This window comes from Gadus macrocephalus, chromosome 1, assembly GCF_031168955.1.
Source record: "Gadus macrocephalus chromosome 1, ASM3116895v1".
NCBI lineage: Eukaryota > Metazoa > Chordata > Actinopteri > Gadiformes > Gadidae > Gadus > Gadus macrocephalus.
In genome coordinates, this window is record NC_082382.1 from 15494029 (window position 1) to 15506528 (window position 12500).

Below are 12500 nucleotides of genomic sequence, written 5' to 3' on the forward strand. Positions count from 1 at the left end.
CCAGACATCCTCCCCCAAAGAGGAGAGTTCTTCACAGGGCTTCACTGGTCCTCCTGCAAACAGGGAGGCTGTGTGTGAGGTGCGTTGACTCATGTTGGCGTAAAGGAAAGAAACGTCATGATTCATGCTTCACCACCAACCCTTCAACCTTGTTTCAATGAGCCGTACTGAAACCGTGAAGCAGTGTGTTCACATTGGCTGTTGAAAGGTGTCTCGGTTGATCCAATCACACTCGGAGGGCAAGGCTGTGAATGTTTCTTAAATGTATTACAATCTGTTCAGAAAGAACAGAAACAACCTTCATTTGACCCAATTTACGCTAGCCGTTTCAGACACTATCTGGATGTTTTTGATTCTAAGATACAGGTCTGGACAAGGCCAACGTGACAGCTTTATACTGTGGTGAGCAGCAGAACCCTGGACAATATTAACCGCAGAGGAAAAAGCTTTGGGAGACATGGCATAGTTTCCATGACATTCATATACAACATTGCAGCCTAAGTCGAGCTTTATGTTGAAAAATTACGTTAAACCTACAATGTTAAGTTTATGCTTTGCATTAACCAACATTGCATATCACTTACACACTCACACACACACAAATATGCATGTTTGGTTAAAGTGTGCAAATGCCTAACCCATGTCGTGCTAAACTGATACAACACTATTGTCACCGTGGGTGGAGTATGGAGCGTGACCATAGCAACGACTCAACACTCGACCTTGTCATACAGGATGAGCCGTCTCTGTGTGTGTGTGTGTGTGTGTGTGTGTGTGTGTGTGTGTGTGTGTGTGTGTGTGTGTGTGTGTGTGTGTGTGTGTGTGTGTGTGTGTGTGTGTGTGTGTGTGTGTGTGTGTGTGTGTGTTCCTTTTGGCCATCGCTGTTGACGGTGTGGAACTATCTCTAGTATTACAGGGCTCTTAATTAGCCATGTAATGGAATAGCCCGGAGGAACCACTAGAGGCCTCACACATCGCAGCAGGGGGCCAGGCCAGTGATGCGTTTTGTTACACTCTTTCTCAACCGCTCTCACTCACACACCTAACGCTGTAAGCACAAGTACCGCCTCCCGAATACTCATTCATACACTCCGTTACTTGATGAGAACTTGATGGGGTGTGAACTTCCCAAGAAACGAGCCAATTTGAGCGCACCAAAGTGGCCTTCTGATCCCCTAAACACTTCCCTACGTAATGACCTGGCACCTGTTGTACGTGACACCTCAAACGTTGACTCTCACATCTCAAAGATGACTTATTGGAGAGTGTATTGGTAAACGTCCAGGTTTATTACAGCTTTCCGGGAGACTTGGATGTGGTGTGTGTTTTGTTTCTACGAGGACACTCTGAGAGGAGGGAGTCTGGCGTAACCACTCGCCGGTGTGTTTATTCACTCTGGCAGTGCGTAGCAACATATGCAAATGGTTTGTTTTTTTAAAAGGCCAAATGTGATTGGTAGTGGTGTGTCCATGAGCCAAGCAGTGCAGCTGCATCACCGGGTATGAATGCACAGTTTGGCTGCTAATCCCAGTCCCAGGGAGGGAGCGCCACTGCCTCTGCTGTGTCAGGGGATGTTGAATGTGTCGTCTCCTGGGAAGGCATTAGGCAAATTCTGATGTGTTCGTTTAGAGCTTGAGACATTTAAACAGCCTTTATATGTTCAGGATGTGTTGTTCAGTCCTGTTCTCCGTCAGTCCCCGCACCTTCCTTTTTTTCCCCTTCTATAATGCATTAATCTCGTTCATCTATTTTCCTTTTAATCATGTTTATTTGCTGCACTTCCATTTCAGCATTCATTCATTTATTATGGCCCTCTCGCTCTCGCTCTCTCTCTCTCTCGCTTGCTCTCTCTTTCTCGCTCTCGCTCTCTCTCTCTCCCACTCTCGCACCCATGCTCTCTCCCTCTGTCTCTAATTACATTCATTAATCTCAATGCCAGGGCACAGGCTGTAGTAAACCTGTTCCAAGTGCTCGTGGTTCATCTGTGGTGTTGACCACCGCTGGCCAAGTCTTAACTACGCCCAACCTTGTGCAGTGATCATGGTGAACACAGTTCTCTTCAGACAGGGAAACCCACCCTGAGTGCACGGTTGTGTGTGTGTATGTGTGTGTCTGTGTGTGTGAGGGGGAGACACACTGAAAGAACATTATGTAGATTACCGTTTCAAAGGGGTGGAACAGGTGAGGTGCAGTGGATTGTGTGTGTGTGTGTGTCTCTGAGTGTGTTTGAGGGAGATAGGTAAGGGGGTTAAGGAGGAAGGTGAATGCAAGGAGGGTGTGAATGGGGAGAAGGGTAGAATGCAACAAGGGAGGGCTGGAGGGTATGCGTGTACTAATGTTGTGTTCATTCCTGAAATAGCTTTCACCCAAATGAGCAGTTGGCTAAAAGGAAGACGTGTGAATGTTTTGTGAGGGTCTGTGTGCGTGTGTGTGTGTGTGTGTGTGTGTGTGTGTGTGTGTGTGTGTGTGTGTGTGTGTGTGTGTGTGTGTGTGTGTGTGTGTCTGTGTCTGTGAGTCTGTTTGTGTGTGTGTGTTTGTATGTGTTTGTGTGTGTGTGTGTGTGTGTGTGTGTGTGTGTGTGTGTGTGTGTGTGTGTGTGTGTGTGTGTGTGTGTGTGTGTGTGTGTGTGTGTGTGTGTGTGTTTGTTTTCTGTGTCTGTGTGTGTGTGACTGTGTGTGTGTGTGTGGTGTGTGTTTTCTCCCCTTGTTTGCTATCTGTTTAGACCTGACCTTGGTCTGGTCTATCTATGTGTTCCTCGGTCTACACGGACTGCAATGCACCATCCCAAGCAGCTTTAATTCTCTGTCCCTCTCTTTGCCGCCTTCTGACAACTCTTCATTTTCAACACTTAGTTTGAAAATATGAAACTCATTGAAAAGCACTCTGACTTCTCTTGGTGCGCATTATGGAACAAATTTTTACTTCTACAATTCCAGCCGATAGATGGTCTTCTACAGGCTCTGGGCAGAGCCTTTATCAACACATAAAACAACATGGACAGCTGCTTAATGGATCTGCCATTCAATTTCGTTTGCCGGAAGATTAAGCCCATTTTAATATTTCCGCTGGCTTGTTTTATTAATATTGACACACCGGAAATGATAATAAAACCAAGATAATGGCAGGAGCAGGTTCATTTTCGACTAAATGTTTTACTGTGATTAGCGATCGGTTCAATTATTTTATTAGCCAGTTAGTGTTAAAGCAATGCACCATTTCATCAGCTTCTCCTTTCACACAATGTCTGAGATAGCCTTTGAAATGGGTTCAAGTTCCCAACGGACGAGCCAATCAAGAAGCATAGGACATTTGCCAAACTCACTGCAAATGGACAGAGTGTATGTAATCGACGATTCATTAACCTTTCATCTCGTTCTCTCCCTCAGTGCTTCTGTCACCGCCAATGACAGCTCACGATGCTTAATGTTCCCGCCACCGAAGACATAAAGTGTTCAGGCGTGCCCTATTATTCAACACCCCATTAGGACCCACTATGTAGCGCATATTGTTATTTAATGCTACCAAACTTTAATGACACGTGACATTCTCAACCGTAAAACCAGACCATTAAGGAAAGTGGTTCCCCCCCTTGGGGGCTGCACCCCGCTTTGAGACCCCTGATATGCATATGAAGTTGTAGGAGATTGCAACACAAGGTATAGATAGTTGATGATCTATTATTAGCAGACCTTTGATTATAATTTAGTTTTTTTAAGGTAAAATTGACGTCCTTTACTACAGACTTATTCATAGCCACAAGCAAACCCCTACTCATCCCATAGTGTGTGTGTAGTGGAGCGATGTGATTACCTTCGCTAGGACGCTGATATTACCGGCAACTGTTGCTCGGGTAAATACAATTTGTTTGGACGCAGATGCACCAAAGTTCAGGTATGGGGACTCAAAAATTCTCAGAGCTAGGAATGTGGTCACAGCCCCAACAAGGTTGGGAACCACTTATTTAAGACGTGCCACTGGAGAGTCGCCCTGAGCAAGATAACATCATTTGTTGGACATAGTTTATCTACTCCACTCATTTACATTAACATTCTTAAGCGGTTGGGAGGAATAATGTGATGTTTTATAAGGATTTTCTTAATAGAAGAAGCTTATCTGGGTGCGTGAGGCAGGGGAGTGTGGATTGACGATTGCAGGGGAAAACAAAGGCAGATCAGGAAGGGGATGACACGTTAGTATTTCCAGCACGTCCGACCTGCCTTTCTCCCCCTGTCCTCTCCTTGCCATTCCCCTTCTCTCCACCTTCCTATCCTGCCTCTCATCCTCCCATTGGCATCTACTCTACTTCATCCTCTGCACCCCCCTCCTCCCCCTTTCCTGATCCATCCTCCTCTTCCTCCCATCCTGTCTGCCTCCATCTTCATTCCTGCGGTCTATTCGTTAGTTGTGCTGCACTCCCATCACAATTAGGCTCCGTCCATCTGGGCAGCAGTCAAGAGAAAGCCCGGGTCTATCCATCTATCTCTCTATACCACCCCCTTTACACTCTCAGACACACCATCTATACCAAACACCCATGATACTCCATACCTGCAGGCGAGCCACTGCAGCTCATCTCTATGCTGGAACAGAGGTTATACATCAGTGAGTTCATCGCTCCATATGTACTTGAGAATTCGCTCAGATACCTCTAATGGCAAATTTCTGATTCGTGCTTGGGGGCGAACAAACGCTTCTCGATAAGACCGATGTGCCCTGTTTTACAACCCTGGTAACGACCTGGAAATAACCTGTGTTGGGCACAGCTGTGAAAGCCCCCCCCCCCCCCCCCCCCCCCTTCCCCTACCGCCCACACACCCCTCACCCACCGACCAGGTTTTGGATGCCCTCTGGCGGACAGAACCATGCGCTCAGGACAGCAAGCTGTTCTCTAGAGAGCAACCGCTCTTTAGAACGGATCAGAGCATGCCATCATCAGACAGCAGGACAGACGGCGGCTCCTTCTCTCTATTAAGAGCAGGTCAAAGTTGGAGAATCCAAGGGGAGAATCTGCTGTGAACAGCAGGTCTTCTTTCATGTCCATGTGGTTTTCTACAAGGTCCTCTCCACCTTGGAGTTCTGCACCAGGGTAGATGCCCTGGTGCACTGACACACTGAATCACACGGAGACACTTGTTGAACACAGAAGGCCACATGCTCATGCATAATTAACGTTGAGAGGGGTCTGTGTACGACTAAGCTATTAACATAAATAATGTTGTTATTTGATTATGAGGTGGGCATTTCAGGTCACAACAGCTCTATCAGTGCCCTGCAACAAACCGTGTATAAATGGTGAAATAACGTTATAGGCCACATTTGTATCATACAGTTTTCATTTTGTGTTGTTGTATCAGGCATGAGATCCTAACCTACCCTGTTTCTTTTTCTGTCCTTTATCCTTTTGTCTTTGTTTTGGACCAAGGTCCATAGGTCATGGGAGATCACCCACACACACCCAACTACCCACAAACACACGCACACACCAGCGGCCAGGCTATACACACACATAACCACAGACACACTGTGACCTTTGTCTCTGGCTGCTGTTTTTTTTCCCTCTGCTGGACAATCAATAAAGCAATCAGTACTTGGTAAGACGAACACGTCTAATACAGAGAGAAGATTAAGAGGGTTTGGTTCTGTCCTGAACTGTGTTCAACCTCAATAACAGGTGCCTGCTAGTGTTCACTTCACTGCTGATGTCCCCTTGAATAGAAAAATAAAAAGCTTTAATTGTCATTATACACAGTACAATGAAATCCAAGGAGCAGCTCCTTAAAAGTGCACACATAGTTAGCACAATATAAAAGACTACTGTATACAGTAAAAAATAAATAAACAATTTAAATACACACTAAAGAACCACAAACAGACAATAAAAAAAACATTTTGAGCACAGACTTGAGTCCAAGTGCGTCTAGCAGCGTATTGAACGATAGAGGTAGGTGGTGCAGTGGTCAGTGGAAATATGTCAGTGCAGTTTTTAATATTGCAAATTTGAGTTCAATATGGTGACAGCTTTGGGAAAGAAGCTGTCCCTGAGTCTATTTGTTCTGGCACGTATGGACCTGAAGCGCCTGCCAGAGGGCAACAGGTTGGAGAGATGGAAGCCGGGGTGCGTGGTGTCTTTCAGGATGTTTCTGGCCCTGCTGAGACAGCAGGAGTTGTTGATGGTGCTTAAGGAAGGCAGAGGGCAGCCACTGAATTTTTGTACACGCACAACCACAGAAGAGGGGAGGAACCCAGCTTTGTCAAAAATGAATTGCTTTCTCCCTTCCCTCCTCCTTCTGCTTCTCTCTCTCTGTGCATTGTGGAGGAGTCGCAGGACTGTGCAAGTCAGCTCCCCACTGCTCAGGGAGCTGGATGTAAGCCACAGTTTGACTGTTTTAAGATTAGACTGACTTACAATCAATGCTTGACTCACTGGCTTCCCGATGGACCTCCATGCTGGCCTTTCTTCTTTCAAATGCCCGTAGAGATCTCTCTCTCGCTCTCTTTCTATCTCTGTCTCTTGCTCTCTCACTCTCTCTCGCTTGTCTTCTATCGCTCTCCCTCTTGCTCTTTATTTCTCTTTCTCCCTGTCTCTATCGCTTTCTCTCCCTCCCTATCTCGCTCTCTCTCTCTCCATCTCTGTCTCTCTTTCTACATACAGCATCACACGTATGTGGTAGCCAGTTCTTGATGAGATTTATTCAAATTTACTTTTGAAAACTTCTGGTTGCTATTACTGTAAGCACTGCTATGGCTGGTGGATCCTGATCAATACAAATTGCGTGATGACTTCAAACCAACCAGCTGCCATATCTGCAAATCCATATCCCTCCTAATTATATTAGCTAGTGTTTGGCCTTCATTGCCAATTTCAACAAAATGATGAAAGCAATGGAAAGCTAAATCATAGATTGACGTGTGTGTGTGTGTGTGTGTGTGTGTGTGTGTGTGTGTGTGTGTGTGTGTGTGTGTGTGTGCGTGCGTGCGTGCGTGCGTGCGTGCGTGCGTGCGTGCGTGCGTGCGTGCGTGCGTGCGTGCGTGCGTGTGTGTGTCTGTGTGTCAGTGTGTGTGTGTGTGCGTGTGTGTGTGTGTGTGTGTGAGAGAGAGAGCGTTTGTGTGGTTGCGTTTGCGAAGTGGAAACTGTCTGTTCTGTAATTGTTACTCTTTGTCGGAATGCGTGTACTGTTTACATCCAGAATAATTCTGGGTGTTTGTGTGTGTTTGTGTTTGTGTGTTAATTGAACATCTCTCTCTCTTGTGTACTCTCAATGATGCTTGGCCAGCAGCACTACTGGCTGAGGTTGTGGTTCTCGAGCAGTGCCTGAGTGCACAGGTCTGAGACGCCGGGTCCCCTTAGCCCCCAAAGTATCTATCAGCACACAGCCCAAGTAGATTAAATCTGGTGGGATATGTTCTTAACACTTCCCCCATTACCCCTGCGCTGCCTGGCAACTGTAACCACGAGAACAGGAATCAAGAGTCTCTTGTTTGCACACTGACCCCAGAGGGGCGATAGGATTGGTCGAGCTGAAAGCCAGATACGTTAAGAGGCTTTCCCACAGCATTCTGGGAAAACTGTCCCAGCATGAAGAACTATAGGTGGCGGAAGACCGCAGGGAAAGTGAGCGAAAATGTCAGTGGATAACCGATGACTTAAGCACAGCAGTTTCCTAAACCAAGTAATTTTGTGCAGTCGTAAAGATGAACCACTCTGTCTTCCCCATGTCCGTGTGTCTGTTTGTCTCTCTGTATAACCCAGCCTTTAAAGCCTGGTAAATCCTGGCCTTAGCTCCACTTTTCCTTTAAGCATAACGTCTAAGAATCCCCAAGCGTAACCTAGAGTTAGCAGAGCCCAGGTCAATTTGCATGGCCTCTCGTTTAAGTGGAACTCAAATAGAGAGATGGGCCGAATTTGCAGACATTACCATATTCAGTCTCAGAGTGGAAGCCATCAGAAATCCCTGCTGATGTATGGTGGTCTATGTAGATATATGTTGATGTGTGGCCATAAATACACAGATATACACACACACACACATGGGTGGCTCATGCCAACACACACCAACAAATGTGCACCTGCACATACACCGGCACTCTAAGCAACCACACACACATACACACACACACACACACACACACACACACACACACACACACACACACACACACACACACACACACACACACACACACACACACACACAAACACACACAAACAGACACACACACACACAGGGCCGGCGCTCGGCATAGGCGAGCTAGGCGACCGCCTAGGGCGACAAATACGTTGGGGGCGCCCTCTGGTGGCGCCCTTAATCAGTCAATTAAAATATACGACGCGAACGGAGAAGGGAGGGGGCGCGGGAGCAATCGCCAGGGCGGCCCGAAACCGTCACCGTAGCAGCCCCCCCCCCCCCCCCCCCCCCCCCCCGCTCGGAAGACCTGTCCAGGGCGCAAGTTGATTTCGAGCCGCCTAGGGCGCCGAAACGGCCAGCGCCGGCTCTGCACACACACACACACACACACACACACACACACACACACACACACACACACACACACACACACACACACACACACACACACACACACACAAACAGAGACAAATGGTCAGGCTCGTATGGCTTTAACCTCACAGTGGGCGTGGGACAATTGCTAGCCAGATTGGGTGGTTGGAACTCATGCGCCTCCCATTACCTGTTCCACACACTTCCTGCCAGGGTGCAGCCTGCTACCTCCTTGGCTGAGCGTGACGAGCAAGCCACACATACATTAAACACCGCCTGCGGTTTCCTCTCACAGGGAAATGGCAGATCTCTGCCAGGCCTGGGACTCACGTTACACGTACCTGGTGTAAAGGAGACAATGTGGTAGCTGAGAGGTGCCACTTCCACACGCACATTCAGGCACATTCGGGAGGAAACACAAGGGCATCCACACACCGGCAAGCACTCCACAAACAAGTTGGCATGCACACACAAACACAAACACAGCCTTAAGAGTATATATAATGAAGGCAGTCCTGGTCACGACTTTTGAATACAATCCATGAAGTTTTGAGTTGCTGAAGTCAATTGTAACAGCACGACAGATATATAATTTTGTCTTGCAATGAGGGAAGACACTCTGAAGGATTGCATTTCTTTGTTCCTCCTCCTATTGTACTGTTTTTTTTCTATTTGTTCAACTCAGAGCCTCATTCGGAGGAGCAAAGGAACAGTGAGTGAAAGCATCAGAGAGAGACGATGCATCAGCCTTGCATCAGCACTGGCAGTGCTTGTTGGATTACTCCGACAGGAACACACTGGCATTTGCAAAACCCATAGAAAAACTGATACAAAAACATTATGGGACCTGAACATTCCTCTATGTGTTAATTGTTTTCATCTTTGGAAAATGAATCAAGCAGAGGCGTTGCATCGAGGCGTTGTCTACGTTGGGAACAGAATGATAGATATACCCGAGATGGAAGAAACGCCATTTTAAACACAGAGCGAAGTGTCAATGCCCCATGAAATTCACATTATATCAAACTGCTCACTACTCCTATAGCTGTCTGGCAGACAGTGTTCCCGCGCCTGTATTGCATTATCTCGGGGTCACCATGAATCTTCTTGTGCTATCAAAGTGGGTTTCGGAGTTGCAGATGTGTGATATGAGCTATAGTGGCTGGCAGATGAGTTTGGAGTTCTCCGATCTCGCATATCTTTGTCAAAGTGAAAACCAGTTTTTTGAACTATTCTGCTGCTTTGGTGCTGTGACTAATGTCTATGTCTCCATTGTCTGTGGCCTTTTTGCAGAAAGCGCGGCTGGCCAGGATACGGATATCCAAGACGGGCAGCTCCAGCGGCTTCCTCCACAGCAAGCGCAACGGCCTCTTCAATGACCCGCTAGAGCTAACGGTGAGACGGACGGACAGAGCACCGAGGTCAACCGCCGTGCACCGTCCCTCCACTCACTCACTCACTCACTCACACTCACACTCTCCCTCACACCCTCTCCTCAAACACTCCCACCCTCTCATCACTCACTCCCACACCCACTCACACCCTCTCCTCACTCACTCCCACACTCACACCCTCTCCTCAGCCTCTCCTCACACCCTCTCCCCCCACAGTCCCACTCACACCCCCTAGCCCTCACACGCTCTCCACACACACCCCCAATCACACACCCTCTCCGCATGAACTCCCACCCTCTCCTCGCACTCACCCTCCCTCTCCCCACACGCTCCCACTACCACATTTAGTTGAGGTTTAACATATGCATTCCTGCCCTGCACCTTTACTATGGCCCAATCCCATTTCTACCCCTTACCCCTTCCCCTTACCCCTTCAAAACAAGGGGGAAGGGGTAAGGGGAAGGGGTAAGGGGTAGAAATGGGATTGGGCCTTTATGTTTCCTCCCCGGCTGCCCTTACTGGCAGGGCGATAACCGTGGGCCCCCTCATGGTCATCTCTCCCCCAGGCCCTTTGTAATTATTTCAGGCGGCGTCTTGTCGGGGGCATTCAGTGTGATCTCATTAGATGCGTGGTCAACATAATGGGAACAATCTTAAGTCGGTCTGAAAAAATGGGCCTGAGGCGGGGGGAGCAGCCGAGTAATGTAAACCCAACTCGTGGATCTCAGTGTTTTACCAAAGCGCTGCTATTATTAAATGGCTGACATGGTGCAAAAAAAACAAGAGCTCTGCTCTCCGGTTATCGCTCTCAATTTGTCTTTCCTTACCCACTCTCTCTCTCTTGCTCTCTCTCTCTCTCTCTCTCTCTCTCCTTCTCTCTCTCTCTCTCTCTCTCTCTCTCTCTCTCTCTCTCTCTCTCAATTCTTATCTGACTATATTTCTATTGCACTTATTTTTTATTATCTTCTGCATCCATTTGTCGTGGTGTTTCAGACTCATCCGTCCTTTTCCTTATGCCTTGGTCTCTATCCACCGCTTTGTTTTCTGTCTATGATCTCCGTTTTCTCTCTCTCTCTCTCTCTCTCCTCTCTCTCTCTCTCTCTCTCTCTCTCTCTCTCTCTCTCTCTCTCTCTCTCTCTCTCTCTCTCTTCTCTCTCTTCTCTCTCTCTCTCTCTCTCTCTCTCGGCAACTCTCTCACTCCCCTTCTCATCCAAACACAAATACCCAGGAAACCAAGTCAGTGACTCAAGCTCCTCATACTCCACGCTGAAAATCAATGTCATTCAACAAACCACATTTTTGGATTTGTTTCAATGGAGTTCCTCTCCTATAAAAGGTCACATCTTCCATCCTGTTAGTGTTAACACAGTTTTTTGCCCTTTTATGTTCTTGTTGTTGCAATGTTTATATATCAATTCAAAATGAACACTTAACTTCCTACTGCATTATTTATATCAATACCCCGACATAAACATTTATCGGGTATTGATACAATTCTGAGGTTACAATGCACAAAAATAACATATGTACAATAGCCAACTCTTGGTAGTGGGATGATGCCTTCAAGGTTCTCCGATAAAGATAGACACTGTTTCAGTGGCCAGCATTGTGTCTGCTGGCCACTTCTTTTCCTTCTCTTTAATGCTGGGTTCTGTTTGATGGTGGCCATCTGCCCGTTGATCTATCCCGGGGCCACAGTCATACTGCTGACGTGAGGATCCCATCACAGCTAGACGGGGGCTTCAGGGCACAAATAACTCAGAGACAAACATCTGCGCCTCACAGCTGTGCAGCTTTACATACAGGTTAAGCCTGGAACCTAGGTGAGCCACCGGTCTGGTGATGAAGAACCCTGAGCATCAACGCTAAAATAACGGTACCCCGCTGAGCAGAGAGGCCGCCAGCGCCCCTTTTAGTGCCGTTTAATGCTTCAGCTCAACCACATGTCAACTAGAACACTTTAAAGGTGACATATTATGCCACCAGTTGTGACTGTGATTAGCCATTACAAGCCGTGCTGTATGACGGAGAGATGACCAACGTTTTTTGGTGGTTGTCGGGTGGTGCCGGTGGTCTTGGTAGTGGTTTGGGTGGTGCTGCAGGTGGTCTTGATGCTGGTGGTGACGGTGGTGGTGGTGGTGGTGGTGGTGGTCTGGGTAGTGGAGGTGGTGGTGGTGGTGGTGGTGGTAGTGGAGGTGTAGGTGGTGGTCATCGTAGTGGAGGTGGTGGTGGTGGTAGTGGTGGTGGTCTTGGTAGTGGAGGTGGTAGTGGTAGTGGTGGTGGTGGTGGTCTTGGTAGTGGAGGTGGTGGTGGTCTTGGTAGTGGAGGTGGTGGTGGTGGTAGTGGTGGTGGTCTTGGTAGTGGAGGTGGTGGTGGTCTTGGTAGTGGAGGTGGTGGTGGTGGTAGTGGTGGTGGTCTTGGTAGTGGAGGTGGTGGTGGTGGTAGTGGTGGTGGTCTTGGTAGTGGAGGTGGTGGTGGTGGTGGTGGTGGTCTTGGTAGTGGAGGTGGTGGTGGTCTTGGTAGTGGAGGTGGTGGTGGTGGTAGTGGTGGTGGTGGTGGTGGTGGTGGTGGTGGTGGTGGTGGTCTTGGTCTTGGTAGTGGAGGTCGT

General features: G+C 47.9%; 1 protein-coding gene across 4 annotated transcripts in view; it reads left to right on the forward strand.

Annotated features, from left to right (window-relative positions):
- Nucleotides 1–12500, forward strand: part of kcnd3 (potassium voltage-gated channel, Shal-related subfamily, member 3) — a 75626-nt gene that overhangs the window by 54602 nt on the left and 8524 nt on the right. For all 4 annotated transcript variants that reach the window (XM_060048862.1, XM_060048876.1, XM_060048863.1 and 1 more), the window contains one exon: nucleotides 9792–9893. In XM_060048862.1, coding sequence (XP_059904845.1) covers nucleotides 9792–9893 — 102 coding nt within the window. The remainder of the gene's footprint in view (nucleotides 1–9791; nucleotides 9894–12500) is intronic.